This window comes from Sminthopsis crassicaudata, chromosome 1, assembly GCF_048593235.1.
Source record: "Sminthopsis crassicaudata isolate SCR6 chromosome 1, ASM4859323v1, whole genome shotgun sequence".
Taxonomy (NCBI): domain Eukaryota; kingdom Metazoa; phylum Chordata; class Mammalia; order Dasyuromorphia; family Dasyuridae; genus Sminthopsis; species Sminthopsis crassicaudata.
The window spans coordinates 49,056,150-49,073,536 of NC_133617.1; the positions used below are offsets into that span (position 1 = coordinate 49,056,150).

A 17,387-nucleotide genomic window follows, 5' to 3' on the forward strand; every position below is an offset into this window, starting at 1 on the left:
CCTTAGAGCTCAGCTGATCCACTGCCCCCCTACCCCCCTTTTATACATGGAGAAATCAAGAAACAGAGTTGGGAAGAGGCTTTCCCCTGGGTCCCACAGCCAGCTAGGTTTCTTCAGAGGGCAGGAGAGACTGGCTGGGGTGGGGCACCTTAACCACAGGATTAGGCCCTCCTCTCCTTCCTGAGCCCTGTTCCCTTGCCCCTTCTTCCCCCAAGGCAGCGGGAGGCCCAGAGCTGCAGGTGGTAGGTCCTGCGGAGGGAAGATGGGGCCGGGCTGGAGCTCAAGACTGCTGGCACTGAGTCTGCTATTTCCTGTAGACCCCTTAGGTGAGCAGGAGCTCCCAGGATGTGGGGAACCCTGACCCTCCACCCAATCTTCCCCTCACCTCCCATCTTTCCCTCTCTGGCTCCCTTTCCTTCATCCCTTCTTCCGCCTTTCCATGGTTCCAAGCCTCTCATCTCTAGCTTGCTCTCACTCCTGATCCTGACCCTGTTCCTGTTTCTTCCCCATCCTCTGTAACCATCTCTCTCATCCCTGAATCTATCATCTTTCCTTGCACCCAGCCTCCTCCCTCTCCCTGACCTCAACCTCCAGCCCCCTCCTTCTCCCCTCCTCACCTGTCTCTCTTTCATCCCTCTTCTCTCTCTCTCTCTCTGTGTCTGTCTGTCTGTCTCTCCTTCTCTCTTCTCTCTCTATTTTTGTCTCTCACTTTTCCTCTCTGTATCATTCCCAGTCACCCACGATCTGCTCCAGCCTTCTCCCTCTCCCCTCCTCACCTCTGTCTGTCTCTCTTTCATCCCTCTTCTCTCTCTCTCTCTCTCTCTCTCTCTCTCTCTCTCTCTCTCTCTCTCTCTCTCTCTCTCTCTCTCTCTCTGTCTCTCCTTCTCTCTTCTCTATTTTTGTCTCTCACTTTTCCTCTCTGTATCATTCCCAGTCACCCACAATCTGCTCTCTCTGATACCTTCTACCCACCTGCTATCTCCTCCTTCCCCTAAGACTGGGAAGCAAGAATCCTGGCTTCCCTTTCACCTCTTCCTCTGCCTTTCCTGGTGCTTTACAGAGAGACCTGATTCTCTGTGTTCCCCTGTCCTGGTCCCTGACAGGTATCCTTACCCTCCTCCTCGGCCAGGGGCTCCCCAGCTGTAAGGGAACTCGCATTGTTGGGGGCCGGGAGGTCAAGCCACACTCCAGGCCTTACATGGCTTCCTTGCGCTTAAAGGGTGAACATCACTGTGGAGGAGTGCTCTTCATGGCCCAGTGGGTGTTGACAGCGGCCCACTGCCTCTTCAACAGGTGAGGGACTCTTTCACTACAGCCTTCAGGCCCCCACACTGGGAGGGACCCAGATCTCTCCTCAGGGCTTTTACCCTTCACCCCTTTTCAATCTTTCTTAAAGTAAAAGCCCCCAGATCTTGAGTATGTTCTGCTATCTGTGGTTCAGAGACCTGCTGCAACTATCTTTTAGATTCATAGATTATCAGAGATAAAAGGGAAATAGAGTTAAAGCCTCAAGTACAGATGGAAAAACCAATTCCCAGAGAGGGAAAGAAATTTGCCTAAAGCTACCCAATGAAATTAGTGGCTGTGTCTGGACAAGTTTAGAATATAAAACCCAGAAGTACAGGAAAAGGTTATCTGGATTTCTTCTTGACCCCCTCTCCTATAACAGTAATAATAATTGCTATTTATTTGCCATTTCCAAGTACATTTTCTCTGAGTCCAACGATGGCAATTCTACATCCGTTAATGTAAATATTAGCCCTATTTTGGAGATGAAGAAACAAAACCTCAGATTTGGCCAGAATCACACAGTTAGCCAGTCCTTTGTTTTAAGCAGGTCAAAGGGAAAGAGGACACTTTCACATAAAGAAGCTTTTTCCCTCATCCTGCCATTTATTAGCTTTAATGACCATATGACCTAGAGTGACTTAAATTAAGTTTTTTTCTAATTCAGCTTTTGTACATGTGAAACAGATATTAACTTTAATACTAACTTTATTAAGTTAATTAAATTAATATTTATTATTAACTTATCATTTTCTACATGGAAAAGATAGAACAAATATCATATTTAGAGTTTAGAAATACCGTGCAATTTATCAAGCCTACCTCTCTTATTTGACAGATGAGAAAACAGAGGTTCAAATAGCCCCTGTATCCACCCTCCTCAAATTCTCTGACCTTTTCCCAGATTGCTGCAAAACGAGGATTTAGCAACCATTGGAAATTTAAGAGACAAGGATCAACCCTATTTTTAGGGTCTCAAAATCATAGATTTAGAAACCACAGAAACGACCAATTCCAAACTACTCATTTTACAGATGAGGAAATGGAGGTCCAGTGAGGTCTTATGAAATTGGAACCCTTATTTTCTTGAGGTTCAAATACAAGGCTCCTTTCATTGTGTCACACTCGAAGAAGTTGCTGGAGGGAAAGAAATTGGAGGTAAATTCTAAAGCTTAGAAAGCTCCCAAAGTAGACTTTCAAAATGTGGAATTGAGTGTCAGATAGAACCAGAAAGTCCTGCATTGAAGTTCCAGATCTTGAGACTTACCAGCTGTGTGACCTCAGGGAAATTTTTTACTTTCACGGACTCAATTTCATCATTTGTTAAAAATAAAACAAAACAATATGGGACTAATAATAGACAGATTGTAAAACTCCTTTAGAGTAAGGTTTGGATATTTATTTTTATTTTTATTTATTTTTTTGCTTGTTTGTGTTTCTTTACATTTCCAGAGCTTAGTAAAATGCCTGGTACATAGTAGAAGAATAGTAGCAAACAGTAGGTGTTTAATAAATGCTTGCTGTTAATTCCCACTTTTGTTGTGAAACTCAAGCGAGACAAGGCTTATATTGCAAACCTAAAAGTTCTAAGCAAGTGTCAGTTATTTTTGGCAGGTATAACAACAATGCATATAGCATAGTTAGTTTTATAGCAGTCTAGATCAGGAACTTTCAACCATTTTGTGACCTAGTTTCCTTTCACAGTCTAGTGAAACCATAGAAGTTCCCCTTTTTAGAAAAATGTTTTTAAATGTGTGAAATTAAACACAGATTATGTTTAGTGGTTTTTCAGCACTGCTCTGACTCTTCATGGCCCCTTTTGAGGTTTTTTTGGCAGAGATAATAGAGTGGTACTTCTCCAGCTCATTTTACAGATGAGGAAACTGAGGCAGGCCCACAGTGTTAAATAGCTTGTACAGGGTCACATAGCTAATAAGTGTCTGAGGCTGGATTTGAATTCTGGTCTTCTTGACTCCAGGTCTGGCACTCTACATGCTATGGCTCCACCTAGCTGCCTACAGAGGATTATGAAGGAAAACATTTTTATTGAAATAGTTTTTAAAGTTTTAATAACTTTTTTTTTAATTATAGTTTTTATTTAGCAGATATTTGCATGGGTAATTTTCCAGCATTGACAATTGCCAAACCTTTTGCTCCAATTTTTCCCCTCCTTCTCCCCATCCCCTCCCCCAAATGGCAGGTTGACCAATACATGTTCAATATGAATATTTTTTTTTTTTTAAGTTCACGTCCCTAGATTAAGAACTCCATGTTCCAGATGTCCTCAAAGTCCCCTGTCCTTTACCATCTGAAACTCAGGAAAGAACCTTGGAAATATGAAATCCTAACTCAGGCATTTATTAGCTATGGGACCTTAAGCAAAGCATTTCATTTGTTGAGCCTCAAGTTCCTCATTTGGAAAATAGAGATATTTCTTCTTGCACTCCCTCCCTTCCTCCCTCAGGCTTTGTAGAAAGGAGAAAATGAACTGGGATTCCAAGTTAGGCCCATAATGCCCAGACTGGCTCTCCCCTGAGGGTCTCTAGGCCCCTCCACATTGGGGAGCAGATGGGAAGGTCATCTCTCTTTCCCAACACAGAGAAAGAAGGCTTGTTCAGGTAGTGCTGGGTGCCCACTCCCCTAGCAACCCTGAGCCCACTCAACAGGTGTTCGACATCGAGAGATTTATTCTGCACCCGGACTATAACCCGCTGTCCCATCAGAATGATATCTGCCTGATGAAGGTAAGCTAACACGGGGTGAGGGTGGGGGATGATCCCTCTGCCCCTTTCCCTTCTTCCTGATGTCCAGAATTATTGTCAGGGCTGGAAGGCACCCTCGCACAGAATAGGGAGTTTGAACTGGAGAGTCATTAGTGATTGTGGAGTGCCATTCCCTTTGTTTTAAAGGATCTTTTCCAGGTCACAAACAAGTGGCAACGGGAACAGGTATTACTTAGTCCAGAGGCAGGGTAAGGGGCTTCATAAATGGAGACTTCTCGGCAGAGGGGAGGATTTGTAGAAAAGCAATAAGTGGAAGAATAATGAGATCAGAGTAAAGGGAGACTTGGGTTTATTTCTTGCTTCTACTCCCTACCCCAGGACTCTGACAGTAAAATCAATCAAATTAATTTTTCAAATCCTCAGTTTCCTCAGCACTGCAATGTGGATATTGCCTCATAACATCCACGCCTGCCTAAGCATCCTGTGCAATTCCCCTGTTCCCCAAAGTTCACTACCAGGGGTCTGTCCGTGGTGCTGAGGGCCTGCCTTATATCAAATAATGATAATAATACTCTCAGACCCTGGTTTAGTGGCTCAAGGGAAAGAATGTCTTCAATTTAAGCTCTTTTCCAATATTATAACCCTGTGTATGTACCAGTCATTATTGCACCAGGAGGTATTTCAACAAGAATTCAGGAGATCTTTCCTGTTGGTGAATGAGTGGCAGATGCTTTGTGAGATTTGGGGGGGGCGATTGTGTGACAGGAGCTGCAGCTAGCTTCCTAAGCAGCAGCCACCTGTCTCTGCTCACCAGCTAAGCCGAAAGGCTGTCCTCAGCTCCTCGGTGGGACTGCTGAAGCTGCCCAGGGCGGGTGTCGACCCCAAGCAGGGCACAAAGTGCCTGGTGTCAGGCTGGGGCTCCCTGTCTGATTTTGGGGAGCCCCCTCCGGGTCTGATGGAGGCAGAAGTGAGTGTGCTGGATCGGGAGACCTGTAACAGCTCCTGGAATGGCCAAGTGACCAGCACGATGCTTTGTGCCAACAGTGGGAACTGGAAACGCAATGGCTTCTGCACGGTGAGTGACTCGATGTGTCCCCAAAGGTCACTGGTCCCCTAGAAAAAAGGCCTGACCCAGGAAGTCTTTGCCCTGCAGGATCAGAAACCTAGAGTGTGAGGAAATCTCAAAGATCAACCCAACCTCCTCATTTTTACACAGGAGAAAACTGAGACTCAGAAAAATAAGGTGATTTCATTGCACAGCTAGCATCCTAGCTGAGATTTGGACCTACTGGGCACTCATCTTTTTTTATTTTATTTTTTGTGACGAGATAATAGGGATTAAGTGACTTGGCTAGAGTCACACAGCTATTACACAGCAAATGTCTGAACTCAGTCCTCTGACTGCAGGGCCAGCCCTTTCTCCACTGTGCCTGATAGGAACTTGAGAGGTTTCCCACGTCCTAGGACCTTTCCACTCCCCCATTGGTCATTTCCACATTTCTCTTCTTCCTCGTACTCCCTTCAGAAGGAAGCTGACCTCTGAAGTTGACCAACCTTGGTCCTGATGTGGATAAAACAGAGAGACAAGGAAAAGAGTGGAAGAGGCAGAAGCAGACGAGATAAAGGGTGGGACCCCAAAACAGGAGACTTGGGCCTAGCTTGGTTGACCCTCACTTTCCTCCATGTAAAATGAGGCTGTTGGACTTGATGGAAGTGATCTTTTTAGTGCACTGATCTGGTGACATCTGTGGCTCTCTCTCAGAATAATGGTTTATTGAAAAAAAAAGAAAGAAAGAAAGAAATCTAGGGGCAGCTAGGTGGCGCAGTGGATAGAGCACTAGCCCTGAAATCAGGAGGACCTGAGTCAAATGTGATCTCAGACACTTAACACTTTCCGGCTGTGTGGCCCTGGACAAGTCACTTACCCTCAATTGCCTCAGGGGAAAAAATTCCTATTTGAAGGAAATGCCCAATTTTACTTAGAAGTTACTGAAAATAATCTTTTTTCTATCCAGGTTCACAGATCCCCTTGAAATTTATGCACAGATCCAGGGTTTGGAACACCTGGACTAGATCCTTGGACCCCAAGTTAAGAATCCCTAAAGTAGATTATCTCTAAGGTTGTTCCCAGTTCCTCCTCTATGATTTTGTGAGATTTATGTAATTATTATTATTATTATCAGGGCAATTAAGGGCCATGGAACATTAGAGCTGGAAGGAGTCTTAGAGATTATTGAATTCAATCTATTCATTTTACCAAGGAGGACACTGACCCCCAAAGAGAGGGAAGGACTTTAATAAAGGACAGAACTAAGACAGCACTCAATGGATTTCCAGGCCAGTGCCAGGCCAGGTGGGAACTTATCCAGAATAGTGAGAGGGGCCAAGGTGGGGCCCCCAGGATCAGCACACTAACCAGCCGGAACCTTCTCCCTGCCAGGCCGACTCAGGAGGGCCCCTCATCTGTGGAAAACAAGCCCAGGGGATTGTCTCCTTCTCCGGCACCTGGTGTGGAGACCCCAAGACCCCAGATGTCTACACACTTGTCTCTGCCTACATCCCCTGGATCCAGAATGTGATCCACAAATTCAAATACCCCACTGTAACTCCTCCCCATCCTAGCCTCAGATATACTTCCTGACCTGAAGCAAACAAGATAAGTTTGTATCAATTATGACAATTGTATGCAGATTATATGCAGGGCACTCCCTCCATGCCAATGAGATTATGCATAGAGCTCCCACCTGGCATCTGATTTTCCCAAATTTTAGCTCCTTTGGAGAATACCCAGAGCTGCTGTGATCCCCAATCCCAACCAAAACCTGTTTGGCTTTGACAACTGGAGACCCCTGGATGGGAGGGATAGCAGGGGTGGCCGCTACTTCTTCCCAGCTTCAGCTCCCAAGCATCTGTCCTCCTCCTCCTCCTCCTCTCTCGTCCACCTTCTGCTTTCTCCATTCTCCCAATTCTTCTCTTCTTCCTCTTCCTCCTTCCTTTCTCTTTTTCTCTCTCCTCTTTCTTCCTTAGCTCTTTCTTCTCTCTCCTCTCTTCACTCTCTTTCTCTCATTCGTTCCTTTCTCATTTTTCTCTCTCTTAACATCTTTCCCTCTTCTCAATCTCCCTCTCGGGTTCTCAGCCTCATCCATCCTATTCCCATTTCTCCACATTCCCCAGACTGCCACCAGGTGGCAGCGCTCAGCTACATTATCCCGCTTCAGGATCTGAGTCCTTGTTACTGTCCCCTTGCCCGGACTTTCCTCCAGGATCCTGGCCCAGAAATGGGCAGGATCACACACTGGAACACTTGCTAACCCCATCATTTTCCACATGGGAAACCTGAACCCAAGGACTTGGCCAAGGAGATACCGCCAGTCAGACCCAATGGGGGTCCCAGAACCCAGCTTAACCCCAGCCCAGGGCTCCATCCAGCCTCCCCACTCAGAATGAAAACAAGAGAACTTCAGTTATACAGATTTTTTTTTACTTTCCAAAGAAAATCAACATTCCCAGCATCCTCAGGGAGGGGTGGGAGTGGGGGAGTGCTCTTGTCCCCATTTGAAAGAGAGAGAAACTGAGGACCAGAGAAGGGAAGGGATTAATCTAAAACTACACAGTGAACTTTGAGGACCCTGAGCACCCTCCCTCCCCCAAGAAAGGAGAAAGGAGGACAGATGTTGGCACTTGGGTGGGTAAGGGGAAGTGTATTCTACTAAATCTTACTAATCTCCCCTCCAATAAAGGGGCCTTTCTAGAGACAGTCTGACTTTCTGGGAAGAATTTGGTTTGGGAACGTTGAGTCTCAAAACAGAATGGGGCCAAGGTTGAAGCTGGGGATCCCTGCCCGAAGGGAAGCATGGAAGGCCTAGAACGAGAAGGGCACTATAGTGAACCTGGTTTCCCCACCCCCAGCCCCATCTCGCATCCCTCTTTTATCCCAAGTTGGGAGCATCATCACACATTCCCGGGTAGAGTCCCCAGGTCACACAAGCTCAAGACCGGGGTAGAGCCCTGGAGGAAGGGGAGCGCGGGAATGTGGATTCCACCCCCCTCAGAGGCCTTAGGGCCCAGAATTGCATCAGTAGGGTCATTTAGCAGGAGGGATTGTGAAACCCCAACTGGGAGATCTGAGTGTGCCCCTCTCTGCCCGGCTCCCTCCACGGCCCCACGGAATGTTGAAACATAAGCCCCGCCCACCCCCCTCAGCCAGCCCCCCCCTCACCCCACCCCCCTCCCTGAGCTTCTTGGGACCCTCCAAGGCATTCGCCATTTCCATCCCCCTCCCACTACCACCAGCGGCTCCTGGCAGCTCCGGTCAGGCCGTAAAAATCCTCCCAATTTCTCCCCTCCTCAACAAGGGTCTCTGGGAGTTGTCTAGAAGAGAGAACACAGCTGGAGTCTGGGGGGCCATAAATATGCCTCCCTCTTCATAATAAATAGGGTTTCTTGGCTCCGGGCAGGACCTGCGGCGGCGTCTCACACGGAGTTATCTTCCACCTCCGCCAAAAGCCCAGCAAACGTGGTGCTGACTGCAAGGAGACAGGAGGGAGGGAGGGAGCCTCAGAGGCTTGGCCAGTCGCGGGGTCTCCCCACAAGGCTGAGGACTCCCCGGGGCATAGGGTCGTGTGCCCCCGCTAGGGCTGAATCTCCCCTGCACACCGCCTGGGTTAACGCCCCCTGTTAGGACCGGTGGCTCCCTGACCCCAGGCCCGGGCCCCAAAACCTACCTGTGCAATTCCCAGAGTGCCGGACGCCGATGGATCTGCCCAAGAAGCAGGTGGCCTGACGCAGGTGGCAGGAAGACGCATAAGTCACGTTGTTGTTCCCACAGAGCTGCTGGTTGGGGCTCGAGGGAATAGGGCAGGGGGCAGAGCGGCAGATGACACAGTGGGCACTGCCAGTTTGGTCCACCACACACGTATGAGTCCCTGGACACACCACGAGGGAGCAGCTCTCTGAGGGGGAAGAAGGGGTCCGAGGAATTGGGTTAGTGAGGGGGATGAGAGCTAAGTGAGGGGGATGGGAGGTCAACGAGAGGGTGAAGGTCTAAGTGAGGGGGATGGGAGGTCAATGAGGGGGTGAAAGTCTAAGTGAGGGGGATGGGAGGTCAATGAGGGGGTGAAGATCTAAGTGAGGGGGATGGGAGGTCAATGAGGGAGTGAAGGTCTAAGTGAGGGGGATGGGAGGTCAATGAGGGGGTGAAGATCTAAGTGAGGGGGATGGGAGGTCAATGAGAGGTGAAGGTCTAAGTGAGGGGGATGGGAGGCCAATGAGGGGTGAAGGTCTAAGTGAGGGGGATGGGAGGTCAATGAGAGGTGAAGGTCTAAGTGAGGGGGATGGGAGGTCAATGAGGGGGTGAAAGTCTAAGTGAGGGGGATGGGAGGTCAATGAGGGGGTGATGGGCTAAGTGAGGGGGATGGATGCTCAGTGAGGGAGATATTCAGGAGCAATAAGGGACATGGGAGGTCAGTGAAGTGGGGTTCAGTAAAGTCTATGGCAGACATAATAATAGCTAGGATTTGTAATTGAGACCTAAGTGATGTGACTTGCCCTGGGACACACAGCTAGTAAGGGCTGGAGGTAGAATCCGAACTCTAGTTTTCCTGACTCCAGATCCGGAGCTTTATCCACCCTGATACCATGTTGCCTTAACGAGGGGGGGAGGGGTCTTGGAACGGAGCTTTCTGGGAATGGGATAAGGTGTGCGAAGTCGGGGTTCAGAGAAGGGGCCGGCTCTCACTTTTGCAGTGACCCTGGTACATGACGCCCAGGTCTGGGTGCCCCTGGCACTTGATTGTCCGCAGCTCACACTCGTCCCTGTAGGTGACTCCATCCGAGCCACAGACTTGCAGGTGCTTAGAAAGTCCCGAGCAGTCCGGGGCACAGGCGCAGTGGGGTCGGCCTTTGTGCATCTTACACACCTTGCCTGGACCACAGTCCACTCCATCACAGGTCTCTGGGGACAGAGGGAGACAGATTGAGCTTGGCAGAGGCCCTATCTTAGACATGACCTCTCCTAGAGAAACAAACTGGAAAACAAAACGAAATGTTCACATCCTGTCTAAAACAAATTACAGATGCTGCAAATAATCTTAAACCACAGTTTGTACCTGAAGACTTGTTGATTTTGGGAACATCATCTCCACGACTACATCTTAGTTGCCTAGAGCCCTGATTGGGACAGCTTTCAAAAAACTTTCCCACACAAACTCTCCAATCTCCAAAGGTGCAAAAATCTTAGCTAATCTAGAAATAGATACTTTTATAAAAAGAGATACAATAGAGAAACAGTCTATCCAATGACTAACAAGTGATTTTTTCAAAGATAGATCTCCCCCCAAAAAGTTTCCTCTTCTCAAAATGAAAGAATATTGAAAGCTGACAATTCCATGGTGCTTTGAGAAATGCAAAGCCATTTATATATTTAATCTCATCTTTCCTGGGAGGTAGATACTAAAAGTGTTATTAACACAATTACACTGATGAGGGAACTAAGGCTTGGAGAGGTTAAGGGATTTGCCAGGAAGGCTAATTAATAGATGGGGCAGCTAGGTGGCACAATAGAGCGCCAGGTCAGGAGTCAGGAAGACCTGAGTTCAAATGTGCCCTCAGACCTTTACTAGTAGTGTGATCCTCGGTAAATCCCTTAACCCTGTTTGTCTCAGTTTTCTTATCTGTAAAATAAGCTGGAGAAGGAAATGGCAAATTACTCTAGGATCTCTGCCCAATGTGGACATGACTGAAATGATTGAACAAAAAGAAGCATTGGAGGTGGGTATTCAAACCCAGGTCTCATGATTCAATGTTCATCTCTACATGGCTTGTCTCAGTAGATAAGCATTAAGTATTTATTTTCCTAAGGGCTAGGAATAAAAAGACAAAAACAGTGTCTATGTTCAAGGAGCTTATAGTCTTTCAATATATATATGCACATACATGCATGTGTGTATGTTTCTTTTTTAATTTTTCCAAATACATGCAGATAGTTTTCAACATTCACTTTTGTAAAACCTGTGTTCCAAGGAAGCAATCCAATATAATATTATTGAATTATTATTAAATATTTCCCAATCGCTTGTAGAAAGATTCTTTAACAATCATTCAGAAGACAAGCAATTTGCAAGCAATCATATATGTGAAGTCATGTGAAACATTTCCATATTAGAAGCTTACATTCAAAGTAATTCGAGAGACAATTTGCAAATCGGTAGGTGTAAGATATGTAGAATAGGTAGAAAGTATCATTAAGGGAGGAGGAGGTTAAAATATGAAAGATGGGGAAGAAGGTGAGATTTTAGCTCTGTCTTGAAGGAAGCAGATTGAAATGAGGGGACAGAGCATTCCAGGCATGAAAGATAAAAAAGGATCAGTCTGAGGAATAGCAAGTAAGCTAATGTACATGGATCATGGAACATGTTGGGGACTGTCACTAGAAATGCCAGCTTGAAATACCAGATCCTGGAGATAATAGAGAGCCATGAAAACTCATGGGGGAGGTGAGGCTGACATCAGCAGACCTAAACATTGGCATCTGAGTGATGGACAGATTGGATGGAGGACAGAGTTGAGGCAGGAAAACCAGTTAGAAGGCTATCATAAAAGTTCTGGAGAAGATGAGGGTCTGAACTAGGGTTGTGGCTACGAGAGAAAAGCAAGGTAGTAAAAGAGATCAAGCCCTAGGTCTGAAGTCAGAAATACCTGAGTGCAAATCCAGACTCAGACACTTACTGTCTGACCCTGAGCAAGTTATTTCACCCTGCTTGTCTCAATTTCCTTTTCTATAAAACAGAACTAGTAATACACCTACTTCCCAGTGTTGTGAGGATCAAATGAAATAATGAGTGTGAAGGGTTTGATACATAATAAATGTAATATAAATGCTAGTTATAATTAGGAATTATGCCCAGAGATCTATAAAATTGTACAAACCCTTTGAATCCAGCAAGGCCATTGCTAGGTCTGTATCCGAAAGAGATTTTTAAAAAGGGGGTGGGGGGAGTATATAACTATATATAAGGATAAAACTATAGCAGCTCTTTTTGTGGTGGCAAAGAATTGAAAACCAAGGGGATGTCCATCAATTGGGTAATGGCTAAACTGTGGTATATGATAGTGGAGTACTTTTGTGCTATAAGAAATGTTAAGTAGAATGATTTCAGAAAAAAAAAAACTGGAAAAATTTACATAAAATGAAGTAAAGTAAAATGAGCAGAACCAGGAGAACATTGTACATAGTAACAGCATACTTTAAGATGAAGAATTGTGGATTATTTAGCCATTCTCAGCAATACAATGATCTATGATAATTCCAAAGGATTGCTAAAGAAGCATACTATGTACATCCAGAGAAAGAACTAATATTGTCTGAAAACAGACCAAACCATGCTATTTTTTTTAACTTTCTTTTTTTTTTGGTTGTTATTTAAATCTTTAAAAAAAAATCTATTAAAGTAAAACACCCATTTTTCTTAGTGTTTCAAAATGTGGGGAGAAAAGACTGCAAACTTTTCTAATTCAAAGAACAGTGAGATAATTGACTTAGAATGATAACTTTAATTTCACTTCCTTCACCATTTAAGTTGCTACCATCTTGAATGTTAATAGATAAAGTGGAGATGGAGGAAAGGAATTATAAAGGGAAAGTACAATTCTTTACTTTCTTTACTGCAAAGATGTGTGTGTGTGTGTGAGAAGAGAGACAGAGGAAGAGAGACCGAGAGAGAGAGAGAGAGAGAGAGAGAGAGAGAGAGAGAGAGAGAGAGAGAGAGAGAGAGAGAGAGAAGGGGGCGTTGAGGGAGGAGAGAGAGGAGAGAGAGAGAGAGAGGAGAGAGAGAGAGAGAGAGAGAGAGAGAGAGAGAGAGAGAGAGAGAGAGAGAGAGAGAGAGAGAGAGAGAAGGGGGCGTTGAGGGAGGAGAGAGAGGAGAGAGAGAGAGAGGAGAGAGATACAGACAAAGACCCAGTGTTTAGTAGCTTACTTTATACCATGTCTGGAGAAAGTTATTTTTACTAGACAACTTATTTTTTTTATAGTTGTCTGTCTAGAATTTAACTAACTTTCTTCAGATAAGTGGTTCAACTAAATAATAATAGAATTATACATTATGCTTCAGACTGCCTGGAATCAAATTAGTTTTTTTCCCCAAAAAACTATTAGCAGCCCTTTAAAAAACAAACAAAACAAGACAAAACAAAACAAAAAACAACAGCAAAATTTTATGTTGCCAAAAATGTCTGAAGACTCCCTAGAAATCTGCAGAGGCTTAAAAGCAAAACACCTGGACATATCCATGCTCAGATACATCCAGAACTGACCAGGTCTATAGATAAAACAGTAAACCAGCAAAAACAAAGAACACATTTGTAAAACAAAAACAAAAACAAAAAAAGCTGGCAGTCTTAGGAATGGAACATTTGACCTCTGTACAAGATGATTCTGCTGTTACTGATTGAATAACTCTTCCTACATAGTGCCCTTTCATTATTAAACTAAGCCACTCCCATCCTCAAGATTCGTGTCCTTTTCTGTTCCCCCTATACTGTCAGTCATTTATGAGCAGGGCCTGCTCTACTGTCCTGGAAAACTTGTGCAGAAATTTATCAAACATATTAAATACTTAGAGGCATTTCATAAAAATCTGCTTTCCAAAAAACATACAAATAAGTACTAGACCTTAAATGGGAAAACTTCCCAATGTAAATGGTAGATATAGCACACTACTTATATTCCTTCTTTATAGAGAAAGCAGTAGCCAAGAACTTTTGGTCAGAATAATTCAGTTTCACATTTTCAGTTTAGTACTTATTAATAACAAAGATCATTAGCACAGGAGAAGAGCTGTGTTTAAGGTGAAGTGTGTAAGTTCATACTTGGTGTAGAAACTTGGCAGAAAATAGAGAATCTAGGAAAAATTGTGAACTTCCATAAAGAAATAAATTGTACTTCACAGGCTCATTGTTACCAGTGAGTTAGCAGTCTGGCTTTACCTTAGTCATGAATTTCAAAAGATGTTCCTTTTTATATAAAATAAATAAAATGTATATATAAATGTAATATAAAATGTATATAAAAAAAAGATTATGTATAATATTTTTTAAGGTCCAAGTAACAGGAGCTCTGAAGCAGGGAATGCTGAGCAAAACAACATGAAGCAAACCAACTCCCAGTGTATATGTCAGCCACATACCACGACTGTTCATTCCCCTGGTATTTGGATTTACCTCACTGTGAATAACTCGAACATTCATTTTTGCTCTCAAAACGGGATCCAAGAAGAAGAAGGCAGTGAGTGGCACCCGCCATTCCGGACCCGCCAGAGCACTCCAGTCCTGGCCTGACGCCAGCAGGCTCTAAGTCTTCTTGTATAAAATGAATAATATGGAAATATTCTGCATGATTGCACATGTATAACTTATATCAAGTTGCTGACTGTCTCAGAGAGAAGAGGGAAGAAGAGAGGGGTAGAATTTGAAACTCAAAACTTAAAAAAAAAATCTAAATTTAAAAAATTGTTTTAACATCTCATTGGAGGAAAATAAAATATTCTTTTTAAAATTAAATATTATATTGTTAAGGTAGAAGACAAAATTTAGCAATGGTTTCAATATGTTGAGTGAGAGTAAAAAATTATGGACAACAACAAGGTCTGGGTAATTGGGAGGATGGAGATGCCTTAATAATAATAAAGACATTTGGAAAGGCAGAAAGGTGAATGTGTTAAATTAAGGTACAAGTTAAATGGTACCTATGGTATAGAGTACTGGGCTTGGAGTTAGGAAGTCCCAACTTTTTAAGTTCAAGTCCAGGTGACTCTGGGCAAGTCACTTAACTCAGATTGCCTCAGTTTCCTCAGTTGTAAAATGAACTGGAAGAAAAAAAAAAAAGCAAACCACTCCAGTATATTTGCTAAGAAAACCCTAAATAAGGTCATAAAGAGTCGGGAAGGACTGATACATCTGGTTCAAGACGTCACCGAAATAGTTGCTTATGTGTGACTAGTTCAGAAGAGAGCTTGTATATACACATCTGGCAACCATCTTCTTAGAAGTGATCATTAAACCTAGGGGAGCTGATGAAATCATGAAGTGAGACATTATAGGTTAAAGAGAGCAGGGCCTTGAAGGATCCTCAAATTTAATGGGAATGACCTGGAGGAAAGTCTAGTCAAGGAGATTCAAGAGTGACCAGACAGTTGGAGAGCCAGGAGGGCACCGAGTCATAAATTGGTGAGAGGGGAGGAGAGGGAGAGAGGCCCTATCAAACTCTGCAGAGAAGTCAAGAAGGATGATGATTAAGAAAAGGTCATTTGATTTGGCACTCAAGAGATCATTGGTAACCCTGGAGAGGGCAATTTCAGCTGAATGGTCTAGTCATGCAGGGGTTCTCAAACTAGGGCCCGAGGGCCAGATGCTCCTGCTGAGGATGTTTATGCGTCTCGAAAGGTTATGGCAAATGGGCTGAGGGGCTGAGACAGAGTGAGTTTTTATTTTTACTATAGTCCAGCCCTCCCACAGTCTGAGGAACAGTGAACTGGCCCCTATTTAAAAAGTTTGAGGACCACTAGTAGTGGGAGGTCAACTTTCTGAAGGTTTAAGAATAGAGTGAAAATGAGTGTAGGCAGCTCTCTTAAGGGATTTAGCCATGAAGGGCAGAAGAGATTTAGGACAATTTAGGACAATAGGGATCAAACAAGTATTTTTTAAGGGTTGTGGAGACTTGGGCAAGTTTATAGGAAGCAGGAGATAGGAAAAGATTAAAGATGACCATTGGGTGGATGTCCATCAATTGGAGAATGGTTGGGTAAATTATGGTACATGAAGGTTCTGGAATATTATTGTTGTTCTGTAAGAAATGACCAGCAGGAGGAATACAGAGAGGCCTGGAGAGACTGACATGAACTGACGCTGAGTGAAATGAACAGAACCAGGAGATCGCTGTACACTTCAATGCTGTATGAAGATGTATTCTGATGAAAGTGGATATCTTCAACATAAAGAAGATCCAACTCACTTCCAATTGGTCAATGATGGACAGAAACAACTACACCCAGAGAAGGAACACTGGGAAGTGAATGTAAATTGTTAGCACTACTGTCTCTCTACCCAGGTTACATGTACCTTCGGAATCTAATACTTAACATGCAACAAGAAAATGGTATTTACACACATATTTGTATCTAGGTTATATTGTAACACATGTAAAATGTATGGGATTGCCTGTCATCTAGGGGAGGGAGTAGAGGGAGTAGAGTAGGGGAGGGGAAAATTTGGAAAAATGAATACAAGGGATAATGTTATAAAAAAAATTACTCATGCATATATACTGTCAAAAAATTTTATAATAAAGTGACTATGTTTAAAAAAAAAAAAAAGATGACCATTGGGGCAATTTCTTGGAAATGCTGGGAGAAGATGGGATCAAGGGATGCTTATAGAGAAGTTGATCTTGGCAAGGAGAAGGGTTGCCCCTTGATCCAAGACTGTAACGATGGAGGAGAGAGTGGAGGAAGATGTTTGAATGATGTGAGATGAAGAAGAAAGGCAAAGAGCTAAGAGCCCTCCCCAGTTGGTATCAATTATTTTAGGGTTGGAATATGAGGTGAGGTACTTAGGAAAGAGGTAAAGAAAGTGCTATGGGAAGCTTGAGGAAAGACAATAATTAGGATGTAGTACTACTTGTTCCATCCTTTCTGACTCTTCCTGACCCTATTTAGGGTTTTCTTGGCAAAGATACTGGAATGGTTTGCCTTTTTTTTTTTTTTTTTTTTTTTTTTTTCTTCCAGCTCATTTTATAGATGAGGAAACTAAGACAATCAGAGTTAAGTGACTTGCCCAGAGTCACACAGCCAATAAAGATCAATTAGAAATCAAATGTTTGCTTTTCTATAGGGGAGGGATTGACTGAGGTTGGATAACACAAATTTATAATTGACCAACTCCATTGGAAGGAATGTATACTCCTTGAGGATAGGTTCAATTTTTATTTTTGAATCTAAGTACCTGGCAAATAGTAGGTGCTTGACTTTGATTGACTAATTGGTTACCTGTCTTTCCCCCCCTCCCCCTGAGGCTGGGGTTAAGTGAGTTGCCCAGGGTCACACAGCTAGGAAGTGTTAAGTGTCTGAGATCAGATTTGAACTCAGGTCCTCCTTATTTCAGGTCTGGTGCTCTATCCACTGAGCCACCTAGCTGCCCCCTACCTGTCATTCTCTAATAGATAGTGTGTTACAATGCACCTGAATGATACAAGGGACAGAGAGAGGAAGCTCTGAGTTCAAACCCAGCTTCAGACATTTACTAGCTATGTGACCCTGGGCAAGTCACCTATCTCTGATTGCCTCAATTTCCTCATCTATACAATAGAGACAATAATAGTACTCACCT

At 43.9% G+C, this 17,387-nt stretch overlaps 2 protein-coding genes across 2 annotated transcripts in view; one reads left to right on the plus strand and one right to left on the minus strand.

The window, feature by feature from the left end:
* The first annotated feature begins 7 nt into the window (after positions 1-7).
* Positions 8-7,767, plus strand: LOC141561867 (serine protease 57-like). The gene is made up of 5 exons (XM_074301961.1): positions 8-326; positions 1,104-1,293; positions 3,887-4,031; positions 4,825-5,085; positions 6,451-7,767. The coding sequence occupies exons 1-5, from the start codon at positions 263-265 to the stop codon at positions 6,649-6,651; spliced, it is 861 nt and encodes a 286-aa protein (XP_074158062.1). The 5' UTR covers positions 8-262; the 3' UTR covers positions 6,652-7,767.
* FSTL3 (follistatin like 3) overlaps positions 7,475-17,387 on the minus strand; it is an 18,487-nt gene continuing 8,574 nt past the window's right edge. Inside the window, exons 3-5 of the mRNA XM_074301967.1 lie at positions 9,748-9,963; positions 8,735-8,962; positions 7,475-8,536 (exon numbers count right to left, since the gene is read on the minus strand). Of these exons, the coding sequence (XP_074158068.1) occupies positions 8,484-8,536; positions 8,735-8,962; positions 9,748-9,963 (497 nt within the window). The 3' untranslated portion in view covers positions 7,475-8,483. The remainder of the gene's footprint in view (positions 8,537-8,734; positions 8,963-9,747; positions 9,964-17,387) is intronic.